Below are 15,482 nucleotides of genomic sequence, written 5' to 3'. Positions count from 1 at the left end.
GTTTAACTTGTTCATGGCCCAAAAGCAAGCAGACATTTCTTCGTTGTGAAGGGGTCACAAGCTAAACGGTCCGAAAACACAGACTTAGAAGGTCTCTCAGTCAGTGCACAGCAGCTTACAAGTCAGCAAATATACCAAAGCTTGCAATGATAAATGAATTGATTAAAAGTTTAGCAGCTCTTCCAAGGTAAGTCCTCTACGTCTTTCCAGGAAATTCCCAGTGACATTATTAGAAAATTGTTTTGTTTTTTCTTTGTGAACAGTTAGTTAAACTGTTTCTCTAGCTGATCTATAAAACCACAGAGGATTGGGCTTTTACTGCACAGTTCAGCAGCATCCATGTGTCCATCAGTGATCCAGAGACCCTCTGAGACAAATGGAAACACCAGGTGACGGAGACGGTTTGACCAGGGGCGGAGCAAAGTGGCTGAACAGATGATAGAGAGAAAAGAAAAGATGATTAGAGTACAGTATATTCACGATAAACTTCACATCCACATCAGCTGCTCAAATTCAGTGTAACCAGTCGAGCTGGTTATTAAATCTGTAGGCCTAATAAGGAAAATTCTTTCCTGCCTGAAAACAGTTTTTGAGAGGCTAAACCACAGCTGCACACCAACCACATGTTCAGCAGTTTTCCTTTCATGTCTGTGGTTGTTTGCCTTCATCTCGCGGTTTACGGAGACTGCTGTTGTTGTTTACCGTGGACGCATTTGGAGCATGTGAAGAGTTAAAACAGAGAGCATGAGGAAGAGGGAGGCTGGAGGAGGAGGAGGAGGAGGAGGAGGAGGAGGGGGGTTAGGAAAGAGCAAAAACAGACCAGAGATACTTGTGGTGAGAGGAGGAGTGCTTTGCCTCATAAAGTGAACTCTTTTGCAATGGGTGAGGGAATAAGAAAGAGAGAGAATGAGAAGAGGGAAAAATATCCACTTCTGTCACCTCACCCCTCCTTTCTCTCTCTCTCTGTCTTTTCTTTCACACGTTTGCACAGTTCATTTTCAGAGGAGAGAGTCAGACTGTAAGCTACACATGGTTCAGGAATACCAGATGCTCGACTGGAACGCGCTTCTCTGAAAAAAAGTGTAACAGTTTTCCATCATTTTTTCCAACTCGTTCCTCGGCACATGACTGCTTCCTCCACGGCCAAAAACAACCAGAGGTGAACTAACTGCGTCCAGGCTGTTCAGTCTGAGGCCCAGGCTCTGTCCTGATCTGGAGGTGCTGTCTCCTTCTCACACTCCATCCCCAAAGTTTTCAACCTCTCTGCCTTCATAATAATAAAAATGTGACCGTTAATTTTGTAATTGCTTGCAAAAAAAAAAAAATAAATCAAGGTGAGTATCAGGCTGTGCAGAGAATCTGAAACAACTAAAATCAGACATGCAAATAACAATGTAAAATAAGTTGTTTTCTTTTCCTTATTAGCTGTAAGTGCAGATGACTGTCACATGTATTATGAGCTGTGGCTGAATTCTATTGCTTTGTATTGCAGACATCCAAATCAGCAATAAACAATAAAACCACACAAAATAACAAACTTTTACACTTTAAACTGCAGATGTAGCTACTAAAACCACTTGATCCTTGAAGGGGAGTATTGATGGGTATTATTAGTAGTAGCAGTAGTAGTAGTAGTATCCTCCAGAGCAGCTCTGGAGAGCAGGAAAGATGAGAAACATGAGATGACAAACGTGTTTTCAATAAGAAATGGGAATGGAAGACTTTTTAATTATGATAAAATAGCTTAGTTATGGAGATGACAACACGCACAAAGCAGCCACATTATTAGGAATCTAATAATCTCATGTAAAACTCTGCTTTGACAGCGTTCACACATTTTTAGTTTTTGTTTGACACTGTACTTGATGTTTATTACTGAGGTCATAGTGAGTATTTTAACACATTTGTGTGTGTAAATGGTGTACTTAACAAGTGAGGGCAGCACGTAATAGTTTTATGGCGTGACATGGGGACTGAATCTGAATCAGTCAAGCAGATGTTTGCCCTAAACTGAGGCTTTTATGTGATCCCATCATATTTAAAAATGCCAAAACGTCAGCTGTTGTCAGCAAACAGATGAATGCTGGGACTGTGTTTGGCTGTAGGTTGTGTGACGTTGTTGTGGTATGAAGTGTTCATGTATATTCAGACACCAGCCAAGAGATTACAAAAGAACGGGGAAAAAAATCTATGAGTGTTTGTAGAAAATAGTTTAATTTCACTTTATCTAATGAAATACAAAAGTGAAAACAAGCAGGAAAAAAAAACTCCATTCCATTTTATTGATATGATCATCATTATAAATATCATTACCATTATCATTGTTATTAACTAAATGAGTTCACTTTCAATTTCGATTTGTGTAAAAAAAAAATAAAAAAATCATTGAGCACCATCAACGTTCATAAATAGCATTGCTTGTTATTCTGTGGCAACATTTCTGGTAATTTCAGTTGTTTCAGAGTAAAAAGGAACTCGCTGAACTCGCGTCAACTCCCCTGATCAGATCTAATTCATCACATGCTGAGTGTAAACTGGGATTCATTTCCACCATTGTCACGTTATGCCTCTGTCCAGCAGGACTCCAAATGACAATGTACAGAAGCCAAAAAAAAAAAAGAAAAAAAAAGTCATTATAACTTTACCAGGAGAACAATAATAACCATAACCATACTTATAATAACAACAATTTCCCATAAACGCGATAATAATTCAAAAATTGCACTATACTGTTGGAAACTGTACCGCATACCGAGACATCCGGACGAGCAGCTCTGCTCGTGTTCAACAACAAACGTTACTGGAATGTTTTGCGTGATAAAACATCGCGTTTTTGAAGAAACATTTGTCCCATCTGACTGCTTGCACTGAGTTTTGCCTTTGAATCAAGTTGCAGTTACACGCAGTAAGTAAAAAAACAAAACAAAACAAAAAAAACAGGGCCTCTAGTTTTTCTACCACACGGAGCATCTTTGTTTTTGTTTTTATTGTAGATGTCCTGCAGCTGCAAGGGGGAAACCACTTCCTGCAGGTTGACTTCTGTGGACATGATCCTGCTTACAACAGGCACAAATCATCCAATCCTATCGCCGCACGTCCAAAAGTCTCATAGTTTCATACTCAAATCCATCCATTAGCAGGCAGGTGATTACAACTAAAACTCACTGTGGTCATCTTTAAAGGTCACGAGATGGGAGAGTTTCCTCTAAGTGGTAAGGCTGGGTATTGTTTTAAAGTTTTCTACACTGAGCATTTTCTTCAACAAACCCATTTTTTCACTTTCCAAAGGAAGCCAAAGTCCTCAAACAACGCGGGCAAAACACAGGCAACAGTACAAGAAGTTTGGCCTTCATAAAATCGTTTAAAATTCAGTTTTAAGTCTTGAGAAGAATGACGGAACAAGTTTACAAATCTGACTGGACGTTCAATGCCAACCTGACAGCTTGTGATATTTTGTGCAGCATGCACGCACACACACACACACACACACACACACACACACACACACACACGCTTCAGGAGCTGCTAAAGAAGTATGAGCCCTACGTAGTGGTAGAGGGGAAATCGAAGAAATACATGAAGTACTGCAAGGTTGAAGGTGGAAACTTTGTCACACTGCGGTGAATTTCAGAGTAAAACTCCCCCAACGGATTTTCAAACGTATCACAGAGATGACAAATTTCTACGTAAAACGCGGAGGCGCGGATTTCAAAATTAGAAACGAGTCAGACAGCAGTTCAGTTGGAGTCGTCCAGTTGAAGGAGAAGGAAGGAAGGAGGGATGTTTTAGTGATACCTGGGATGTGAGAGAGGAGATGCTGATGAACATGGGCCTCTTTGTATATTTCCCTTCTCTGCGTGAGGTTGTGGGTTTGTTGTCAATCTCTGGACTCAGAACAGTACATGTAATTAGTTAACATACAAATACACATTTTCCTGATTTCAGTTTCTAGGGCCTTTTTGTTTTGTCTCTTTTGTGGCGCATACAAACCACCCAAAAACTTAACACATCGTCCCCCTTCTATCCCCCGTTTCGTCAGTCTTTTCTCCAGCTGCTCTCCTCCTCCTCCTCCTCTTCTTCCATATATTCCCCCTCTCAGCTTCCATCTTCACCCTCGGCCCTCGTTCTCTCGCTCTCCCTCTCTTTCTGTCCCTCTGCGGCAGTCTGTCAATCACTCTGTCTACACCTTGTCCAAGAGGGATCTCTGGCAGTAGAGGAGGCGTCGAGGCGTGCCGTACTTCCTGAAGAACAAAAGCGCTCCCAGGGTGACCAAAACTAGGACCAGTAGGAGGATAGGGATCACCACGGCCGCCATACTGACATCCACATTGACGATGACCAGCTCTTCTTCCCGACCCTTCTTGGGCTCGTCGCTTTCGCAGCCCATCCAGTCACTGAGCACAGACTTGGGGTAACCAGACTCCACCTTCATGTACTGATTGTTGAACTTCCAGTATTTATTGGCTTTGTAGAAGTAAGTGTACGCTGAGGAAAATGGACAGATAAAGAATTAGATGAATGACATTCAAAACATGACAATACAGCTGCAAATTTTCAGAACAGCTGCCAATCAGATTTTCTGTCCACTGATTATTCGATAATTGACTAATCTTCTCAGTTCCAACTGCAAAGAATATAAACTCTTGACCAGCATGGGGACGGGGACAGGGACTTACATCCATCTTCGCTCATGATGGCAGCTTTGACGTTATCCGGGGCGCCGTTCCACATGCTGATGGGCTTTGGATAACCGCTGTCCACGGTGCGAGTCTGCTCGTTGAAGCGGTAGTACCTGCAAAGGGCACAACACCGGAACTGTTAAATGATGATGCAAAGGGGAGAGTAGCTTCTTTTAACCTGCTTAACTGACATATTCTGCATATAAACTGAAAAGACACGCGTAGTGAACCCTGACTAGAGGACAGACTCACTTGGTGCCTCTGAAGAAGTACGTCTGTCCTGTTGGCGTGTAGAAGAGAGCAGCATCGAGCTTGTCTTTGGGTAGACCGGTGCCCAGGTCTTTCAGGCTCTTGGGGGAGTCCTTGTCCATGGTGGACTCGCTGAAGACCCAGTACCTGTCACCTGGAGAAGGAAACAGAAAGGGAAGAGAACAATCAGCGGAGTAACGGATCAAAGACCAGTTGTGATAGCTGACATGTGAAATACATTACTGGAGCGGCCGCAACCGTCGCAGATCTGGTTTCAATCTGATCTCGGATGAAACCCACCCTTGAAGAAGACAAATTTGCCATCATCCCTCTCGTAAGCGGCGTTGATGTTTGAGGGCAGGCCCTTCCAGAAGTGACTGATGGTCATTGGGTAACCTGTCAACACCTTGTTGTTACGCACACGCCAAAACCACTTGTCCTGCAAACACATACACAGTTAAGTGAGAAAAACAGCAAGAATGGATTTTTTTAAACTTAATTTAAATAGCATGAATTAGTGCTGAAAGAGTTAGTCGATGACTTCAGAAAGAAAAATGTTGTCTGTCAAATGTCAAATCTTTTCTTTGCTTTATTTTTGTAACCTGAATACCTTTGGGTTTTGGACTAAAAACATGAAATCAAAAAATTCAGTTCAAGAAAAGTGATACGCACATTTAACTTTTAATGTGCATATCTACAGATGAACTGATACTAAAAACAATCATCAGCTGTGGCCCTGACGCACAGTCAGTCAACATTACTGCTCTGAACTAATCAGAGAAATACTTTAGAAACACATACATGTGTTTGGAAGACTGTGGGGGTGATATTTTAAAGCAGTATTTGGCCCAAAAGTCGCAGTATTTATGCAGCAATTAGTTAAATTCAGGCGAATTTTTATTTATTTAAATTTGAATTTTATAACTGCTGGGTAAAACCTCACTTTATTTTGAAGGAGCAGGCGAGAAAGGGTTAGACAAACAGAGATGTCTTAGGGAGCCTCAACAGGACAGTTTTGACACGGCACAGCAGGAAAGGCACAGGTGTAAGTCATAAAATTAATGATGGCTGAATTGTGTTCAGCTGCTTCAGGGTGCTGCTGCGGTGCAAACTGTACCTTAAATACAAACTTTTCCCCTCTGAGGACAGCGATGGTGTCAAAGTGTCCCTCGCAGATGTCCGGGCCTTGGTCCGGACTGGGCTGCTTCGTGGGTCGAGGTGGAGGAGGTGGGGGAGGGGGAGCCCCAGACTTGGTTCCTGTAGTGGAAAAGGCGTGGTGAGAGAGAGGAGTGAGAAGGTCAGTCCGGAGGAAGACAATCCAGGATATTTTATTGCTCCCAGAGGATGAATCCTGACTTTTCCTCTGGTGCCACCATGAGTTTCACTTTTGGGGTTTTCAGTGAAATGTGTCAACAACTAGACCCAAACTATAACATCAGCATGTTAGCGTCAAAGCATTACTTTGGGGCAGTGGGTGATAAGAGGCTGTGGAACATCACTGCAAAACATCCAGTAAATTCCCACCATAGATTGCCTGGATGCCCCTGCGGTCGTCGTCTGGGAGCTGGAAGTTCTCCGTATCAAACCACTGGTAGAAGGGGGCCATGATGGCGGAGGGGTCGTTGGAGTGCTCCAGACCCAGGGCATGACCCAGCTCATGGACAGCCACAAGGAAAACATCATTACCTTCAGAGGGAGAGATGAAAAAAAAATTAGCTAGGTTTCATCTTCTCCAGGATCTGCATTTCATCGTCGACTCTTCTCACTCTTACCGCCCTGGTCGACCGTTCCGGTGGTCCACGGCTCGGCGAGGTCAAAGTGTGTGTCTCCCCCGATGCCGTTTCCGGGGAAGTAAGCATGGGCCAGGAAGCCGCCCTCGCCGTCGAATGGCGTGCTGTCGCCATGGAAACCGTCAGCGAAGGACAGCATGATATCCGCGAACTTGTCGACCTTGTCCTTGATGTGGCTGTAGGGGATCTCTCTGAAGGTGAGCGGGATCACGCTCTCCCACACCTTGAAGGCTTTTCGGATGGCTTCATACGTGGCTCGTTCACCGATCTTGGGGGTGTAGTTCTCTATGCTGTTAAAAAGAACAGACAGACAAAGACTTAGAGAGCACGGATGACTTTGTAGAGCACTTTTTCAAAAAAAAATTATCAGTCCTTCACAATAAAAGCTTTCAGCAACAGCATGATATTCTACTGTAGATTAGACTGCAGGCCTTTGGTTTTATATGTAAAATCAAAATCAAGCACCTGCATCTTGAATAAATGTTGAATACAGCAGACCAACCCACTATTATTAAGAAATTACATGTAAGTCCTAAAGAAAAATTGAATTCGAGACATTTATGATCAGTTTGCAGTGTTTCATTTCATTAGGACCAAACAATTCAAATTATGTAGATCAATCCATCAGTCAAGAAAATCATTTTTTAAGATTAACTATTAGTTGCAGCACTAAGTGAGATTAAAAGAGAGTCATCTCTTGCACAAAACTTTAATACAGAACGATGTAGCTGCGTACCTGAAGGTCACTTCAGACTTTTCCCACTTCAGACCCTGCACAGCGTATCTCTTCCTCCTCAGGTTGGTCTTCAGCTGCGGGCCGAATTTGTCTGAGACACCACATCGTGGCCGACTCATCGCCCTGGCAACAGCAAAGAAAAAACATTCTTCTCAACTATGTGAAATATTCAGACTCCTGTGGAGGACACATTTTTTTGTAGATGGTAACCTTGCTGCCTCAGACTCTCATAAACCCTCTTTTGATCCCAAGTCATCAAATGATCGTAACATTTAAAACCAGGCAGCTATGAAGAATAATAAGGTTTCTGTCAATCAGGACTCACTTTAAAGTAGTGGAGTCTATGGAGCCAGTGACAGGCAAACCGTAAAAGCTCTGCATGGCGGATATTGCTGCCGCAATGGACTTTGGCGAGCGGATGGCCTGGGCTCTGACGTCACCTGGAGGCAGGTAGCCATACTGCTGCAGCCAAGCCTACAACAGAGAGAAAATTATCACAATCTGGAACATTTTTTTAGTTACTGATTGAAACTCTGTTCATTTGGACCATTATTCCCTTTTCTTACACAGATGAACTAAGTAAAAATCCAATTTTTACAGGTGGACACAGAGAAGAGGTGGTTTAGCTTGCACAAAAGTAAAAAAAAGTTAGCTCTTCAGCCAGAAAAAGCTCCTTCCTGTAAAAACTTGTTTATCCTGAAATAAGCCAAACCCACTGGTTGATGCATAATGAGCAAAACATGTATCAAAGCAAATAAAAAACATACTCTTAAGTCAGAAAAGTTGCAGCATATTTTTTTTTTTTGCAATAAAATCACACAAAGAAATACACATGCATTCTGCACAGCATAACCAAGTGACATAATATTATTCAGTTTTTGGAAAAACACAAGCTTTTATGTGAATATTCTTTTTTGAAAATTTTAACTGTTAAATTTCTACATAAAACTGAATGCCTGTAGTCCTTCTTATCTCAGGATCCGAACAGCAAAATCAAAATCTTGGCAAACTCAAACTATTAAAACCTCCTTTGTCTCGGCTGTTAGTGTTTTGGGATATGATTTATTCAAAAAAAAATACAACATGCTAACTAAAAGATAAAAACTAATGCAGAAATGAAAAAACAAACAAACTGAGAATGAAATTTTTCTGCTAAAACGCAGTGACAGGCGTCTGCTATCCTGAGCAGTAATTAGGAGCTTTGCAACACATCATTAACATCTTTCTGCTTTACTTTTTATGTGAGTTACTCTGTCTGCATTTAGTCAGACATGCCAGAAACAACACAAAAACCACCTGAAAACACCTTAGAAGACATCTTAGTCGACAAAATATAAGGGATTGGTCACTTCTGTGAACCCGTGGGTGTTTTTCTACTTCCAGTCAACCTTCTGAGCCTGTTTGGGCCTGCTCAGATGTATCACACAAACTGCATAGCGAATAAAGCAGACAAAGGGTGTGTGTGTGTTTGTGTGTGTGTCTGTGTGGGTTTCGTGTTGCTAAAGAACACTTGTTAGCCTACAAACTCTGCAGCAGCCAACACACACTGGGCTAACTCAGAGTGTTAAAATTTATTCGAGTCTCTTCATGTGACTGTGACATTATCCCTTTTACAGCCGACACCAAATCCTCACGTGCCCCCTTGATTTATGCCGAACTCGTTATGGGAAACTTTGTTGTGGGGTCATAATAAGGAGCGACCAGAGGGGAACTGAAAGCCAAATAAAACACGCAATCTGAAAACACTGATGTCATTTCAGTCGCGATGACCCAGGAGCCTGTCTAGACCGTCGCAGCCAAAGACAACTGGCGGTTGCAGTGCTGGAAAAAAGGAACATTTTCAGCAACATTTGGGTCCCTCAATCTCCCTGCCACTGTCCATGTCCATCCTCCTCCTCCTCTCCCTGTCTGTCTGTCTGTCTGTCTGTCCTTGTGTCAACCAAAACCACCACTACACACACATGAAAGGCCGGCCTATTCTTTCCACTGCCTGCTGCTGGTGGTCTGAGCCTGGACTCTCATAAAGGAACAATCCAAACAAGGACTTTTATTTACCCTCTTGGCGAGAGTTAGATGAGAAGATGTCAGCGGTAACTTCACTCTTAAATGGACAAATTTAAGAGTGGTTTTGATCTTCTCATCTCCCACTCCCTCTTGTCGGAGTGTCTGCACATGAATTCTTTCGTTAGTGTCATCTAAACCTCAGATATTTCTCTTATTCCGCCATTAGTGCTGGTTTTCTCTTCAAGCCTTCCTCCAGCAAGTGAAGGGGAAAAGCATGGGGGTGGGGGGTGGAAATGTAGGAACTGCATGGGCAAGACTACCCGGCCTTATACAGCCTGGGCACACACAGTTACTGTTAGTAATGTGGTGGGCAGACAAGCCAGAGAACAAGGTTCACTTATTACGACCTGCAGAGAGGCAGTTTACCTCCCCCCCCTCCATTTCTACATACCCCCCGCCCCTCACCTCACAATTTTCAGATTTCTCAGGATTATTTAAGCAGCTAGTTAATCTAATTTATCCCCTGACTGTCTTTGAGTAAATCTGCCTCCAACACCAACCAAATTTACCTTCTCTGCCTCTCTGCTGACTGCTTCTAGTGTGTGCTGTGGCTCCAGTGTGGTGACACGTCTGCTTCTATAAAAACACACTGCTGAAAAGTCTCCCCCACACCGTCAAGACCTCCACTTCTCTGCTCTGTTCCCGAACTACCCCACCACACCACCGCCACCTCCGGTTGGGACGCCAGGTATCCCAGCATGCACCCCTCCTCCCTGGAACTCCCAGCAGCCACCATCAAAGCTTCTATTTATTGAGACGTGTACATGGCTGGTATTGTTGGCCTTGGGGTAGCTTGGTAACTCGCTCCGCGGCCATGTGTGGTCAAAGGGCTGGCTGCTGGTTTGGTAAACACACTCCAGGGTCTGTGCAGTGTGCATGTGTGTGCACGCAGTGACGTGAAGTCTGAATGTATGATTCACAGACGCTGAAACACAACCAGCATGATGTAAAGTCCATGGAGGGGGAGGTCATTTCGGTGGAGCTGTGTGATCGTTTCTATGACCCTTCTGTGACATCCTGTGTTATGAGCTGAAAACATATCTCTTAATCACTCAAGTTATTTTTTTTAAGAAAGAAAGCCAAACTTTGATTTGTTTCCAGTTCCCACACGTGCTACTTTTCTTTGTCTTCCAGTCAAGTGAACTGAAGACCTCTGGGTTTGTTGACTGTTGGCTGAACGAAACAGGCATCTTGAAGATGTTATGAATCAAATGAGCAATGAATAAATCACATTCAGTGGTGCATTTAATTAGATTTCCATGCGTAAACTAGTCAAGCCAAACTAGGGATTGACCGCTGCACATGGCTGACTGCAACCACCAGAACAGCAGCAGCTTAATCCTAAAAACGTACTTCACCAGAGAGGCATCAACTTACAAAGGAGCCACTGGACAACAATGAGCTGCAGGGCCCACATTCGCCCTCCATTCCTCTCACGCTCTCTGCAATCTGTATAATTCTTCTGAGCTACAATCGACCTACGTGGCCCTCAGGTTGCTGTTTGTTCTACAGGCACTCTGTTCTACCATCTGTAAAAAAGTACCAGGTTTCTAATTTATCTGCTTTGCTTGGTGGAAAACCTCATTTTTAACCAGAGACAGGAAGGGGAACATTTTCTCTTGCTAATTTGAAGAACTTGGAATGATGCAAGTTGGAGCTTTCAGGCCTCCTGCTAAGGCTTTGTTCACTTTACAAAACGCAATCGCTCAATCCAGCTTGAATCAACAGTTTTAAAAGTGTGACCAGACGGCGTGTGTGTCACACATCACAGGACGTATGCAACCTACTGTCACACACTATTACTCACATCCTTGTGAGACGATTTGCTTTCCAGATGCACTATATTAAAAAAACCACCCCAGTCCACAAGTTCCTGGAAGAGTTATAAACAAAATAAATAAGAAAAATCCCATGTGCATTTATGGCTGCGGTTGAAAAAAAAACAAAACAATGATGACATTTCCAGAGGAAGTGAAACTGTCTTGTGGGTGTTTGTCTTTATTAATATTTAATGACAAATACAATGAATTAAATTAACAAGGATGTGAATTTGTGTAGGTTTCACACTCAGTAGTGCAGCTACATTCCTGTTAAACAACATTAAAGGTCCTCTCGCCGAGTGTCAGAACACTATTTGCTGCAAGATGCCTCTATAAACTTCTAATCATTTTTTTTTATGATGAATCTGGTTTTCTCCAACCGGACAAATTGTTTGGTTTCTTAAATCTCACCAGGACGGACGAAAATGATCTAAAGTGCAGGGTTACATTAGAGAGGTAAAGACATTAGTAGGAAGAGTGGGTGAAAGGAAGAGCGGTGAGAGAGAGAGAGAGAGGGAGAGAGGGAGAGAGGGAGAGAGGGAGAGGGAGAAGCTTTGGAGGATGGCTGAATTTAAATTCGAGGGACTGAGTCAGTCATTCCTCTCGCTCGGCGCCAATGGAAAAAACTGAAAACTCAGCTCATGTGGGGCTCAATCTCACTCTGCCTTCATTTCTTGGCGTGTCTGACCCAGTTAGCACTCACACCGGCAAGTTTTTCTACATGCAGGTCAAACGGGTCAAATAAAGTTAGTGGAAAGTTTTATTCTTCCTTAAACTTCCTTGCCTCTGCACAGGGTCAAAGGATACAGAGGGAGTCCGGACACTGAAGCAGAGCCCAACTTTACTTCCATCAACAGCTCTTGCAGTCTTTTAGTCTTTTGTCATTTTGGCAGCAGCGGAAGAAGTATTTAGATCTTTTATTTGAGTGAGTGGTAATACTGCAGTGTAAAAAATACACTATACTATACTACTACTCAGCATGCACAAGGGCTCGTCTATACACTGGATTGTTAGATCACTGATGCTTAATAAAGTTAAATACTGAGCTGTCTCCATGACAACGGAGCAAACTCCATCAGCTGATCAAGACCGCATCTGTCCTCAAAACTAGCAGTTTTAACGTCATGGAGGAAACTGTCCCCCTTTGATGTCCTCCGTGTTCACAAGGTGGACCATTGTGTTGCACAAAGATAAGCTCCCTCCCTCATTCCCTTGAAGTCCATCAGTTTCTCATTAAGTCCACATCCAGCTGATTATTTTGACATTGCTTAAGTGACAGCCGCTGCCTGACGGAGCAGCGTGCACCACATCTTGAGCAGGACTTTTTCTTTTGATGCTACATCAGCAGCCCATCTAGTAGAGATAAAGAGAATTGAAGCCAGACGTGTTTTGAGCAGATCTGCTGGGATCACCAGACATGTGTCTCCAGACGGCGACGGGAAATCTCCCGAATTTTTTCAGCCAGATACGAGAGAGATCCTGTTTTAGACCCCTTTTGTTTTCATTTCTGCCCGTTTCTTCTGCTCACAAAGTCCAACTGGGTGTTTTTTTTATTTAAGTAAAGAAAGGTTAGACGAGGCAAAAGCCATGAATGAAAACAGACGCCGGAGGCCGCAAAGGCTCTCGACTTCACCAGAAGCTGCTTCAGAAAACAGTGGAAGTCTTAATTCTCTATTGATGGATCTTCTCTTTTCGCTCAGCATGGATTAAGTGGGTTTAGTTTGTCAGAGTGAAGTCAGAGAGGGATGTTCAGATGTTGAGCAACGCTGATAAACCGCAAAAATTCCTAGGTTCGGTTTGTACGTCTGCTCAGCGTTCTAAACTTCCCATAAAGGGAAATTCATCGACGTTAGTCAAACATTCATGTCACCCAGTTGTTGTTTTGTCTTTCTTCCTTTCCTTCTTTGCTGTCCCACTTTTTTTCGCAGACACGTCTATCTCTTGATCACAGGGTTCATATTCAGATCTCAGGTGATGTAACCCTGAACCCGTAATTATCTCCTGTCTCCTCTCCGCATCAGGACTGACTGCTGTGTCTGACAGCATCACAGCCCTGTGGACTTAGAGGAGATGTGATCTCCTCTCATGTTAAGTCCTGCACTGCGGCTTATTATTAGCACAGCACATGAGTGATATACTGCTGCAGAGATATTGTCCTACAGCCGCTGCTGTAAACAGACGTGTTTTCTCACTTTGTTGACAGACACTCATCACTGCAGGAGGGCAGCCGCCTGCAGCCTCTTATAAACTGTCTGACTCTCTGACTTATCCACCATGTCTGGCTTTGACTCACACGCCAGCAACTTGTGGTCAGTGACTAAGGTCCTCCTTCGTGCATCCCGTCTGCTCAGAACATCCTTTTTTTTTTTTTGCTCGACAGTTACGGCTAAAAGACTTGAGACGACTTCCTGCCTGTGACAGCTGGCTGTTCTTTTACAGAGAAACATCTCGTCAACTGTAGATCCTGACGGTGTGACTTGATGTGAACGTGGAGCTGTAAAAAGCTCACATCAAATACCCTCACGACCAATACGACTACCTTTAGAGCAAATGTGAAAAGTGGGCTGAGACAGGAGGCGCCCAGGGAGCTCGTACCCGGTGATTTACAAAGCTGCAGAGGGACCTGATGACAAAATATGTTGTTTAGTCAAAGGCTAAACTGCACTTTGGTGTCTCCACAGAGGAAGGTTCACAGTCTGACCCCTGAGGCCTGCAGTCTCCCACATGGAGCGCCTCATGCCCAGCTTGTTGTGAGAGCAGACCAGCCTCCCAGCCCATGCAGTCTACACAGGCAGATGAAAACCATTAAACCCCCACCCCCCGGTCACCACCAGAACAAAGCAGCTCAGCTGAGGTTTCTAAACTCTACAGTTGCTCCTGCATGGCTAAATCTCCCCCTCCTCCTCCTCCTCCTCCTCCTCCTCCTTCACAAGCCACAAGGAGTTTGGACTCATGACATTTTTTTCTCTCTGGGTGAAGTCTCATCTCTTGTTACAGTTTCGTCTCAGTTGGGCTCTTTTAAACAGTTCTTAGTCAGGAGGAGGGAGAATCATGAGGGGAACATAAACAGTCCCTCCCTTGATAAGAGAAAAACTAGTAAACACAGATACCCGTCAAACCCTGCAGTGATACAATAAAATATTGAGAAATTCTGCTGCAGAGCACTTTAAATATAAATCCTCTGGGAACTTTTTTTTTATTGGAAAACCACCAAAACAAACATTTAAAAGTTGTATCAGAGCTTACATGACACTTTAAGATGATGTAAGGATCACTTCGCAGTGTGTGATTTTCCATGAGACTTACCTCGGCTTTTAGTACATTTGCAGTGACGGAGGTAAAACCAAAGCAGCACAGACCACAGGTCAGGGTGATGAGCAGGGGCAGCATTCTTCTATAGGCTCAGCGCACTCACTTTCTACACGAGTCCCGCCGTCCTGACAGCGAAAACGGCGAAAAACTAATAAAAAACCAAAACAAATAAAAATCGATCGGCCTTTAAAACGTGGCAGAAACTTTTATCTCGTATCCGCATGGACACTTCGAGGGGCACCAGGCTGCTTCTTTGCACAAAAGCGACTCCTTCAAAGTAAGAGTTGAGTCGATGAAGACCGAACGACTCGCTAAAATCATCTGGTGGCTGCTGCTCGCTGAAGCTTCATAGTTTGGCCTTTCCTGTGGTGGGATCGTCTGTAGCGTGTGTGGACGTGGTCTAGAAGGAGAGAGAGAGCGAGACAGGCAGAAAGTGTGTGTGTGTGTGTGTGTGTGATGGATTTTCCCGTCTTTGGGTCCTCCTCCAGATGTGCAGACGTCATTTTAATCATGGCTGCTTGTCGACAGGTGACCAGGCTTTTCAATGTACCGACCAGTGATGAAGAGACACATATGTGATGTCAGTCTGCTTTGACAATTTTGATTTTTAGAAGATTTTTAAGCCCGCGGAAATAAATATATATTAGCATTTTCTCATTTCAGTCAGATCATACATAAAGTAAAATGCCTTAATGGGCTCTTGGCATTAAAAAGCTCAAACCCAGTGTTATAACACTGATGATAACTATTCTGCCACTTTTGATATTTTTATTTAACTACAGTTGTCTTGATAAACACTTGTGTACTTTAAATCGTAGTTCTACTTTCACTT

The 15,482-nt window shown here is 43.5% G+C and overlaps 1 protein-coding gene across 1 annotated transcript; it reads right to left on the bottom strand.

Moving 5' to 3' along the window:
- Window positions 1-2,191: 2,191 nt before the first annotated feature.
- mmp14a (matrix metallopeptidase 14a (membrane-inserted)) lies at window positions 2,192-15,099 on the bottom strand. Its single transcript, XM_046381228.1, has 10 exons — window positions 14,645-15,099; window positions 7,780-7,928; window positions 7,455-7,577; window positions 6,701-7,008; window positions 6,453-6,614; window positions 6,046-6,185; window positions 5,229-5,367; window positions 4,932-5,082; window positions 4,677-4,792; window positions 2,192-4,485 (listed from the first exon to the last, which is right to left on the bottom strand). The coding sequence occupies exons 1-10, from the start codon at window positions 14,726-14,728 to the stop codon at window positions 4,181-4,183; spliced, it is 1,677 nt and encodes a 558-aa protein (XP_046237184.1). The 5' UTR covers window positions 14,729-15,099; the 3' UTR covers window positions 2,192-4,180.
- Between the last annotated feature and the right edge of the window lie 383 nt (window positions 15,100-15,482).

The sequence above is a fragment of the Scatophagus argus genome, chromosome 23, assembly GCF_020382885.2.
Source record: "Scatophagus argus isolate fScaArg1 chromosome 23, fScaArg1.pri, whole genome shotgun sequence".
NCBI lineage: Eukaryota > Metazoa > Chordata > Actinopteri > Scatophagidae > Scatophagus > Scatophagus argus.
The sequence above is the reverse complement of the archived record's forward strand: the minus strand, read 5'-3'. Positions and strand labels throughout refer to the sequence as shown.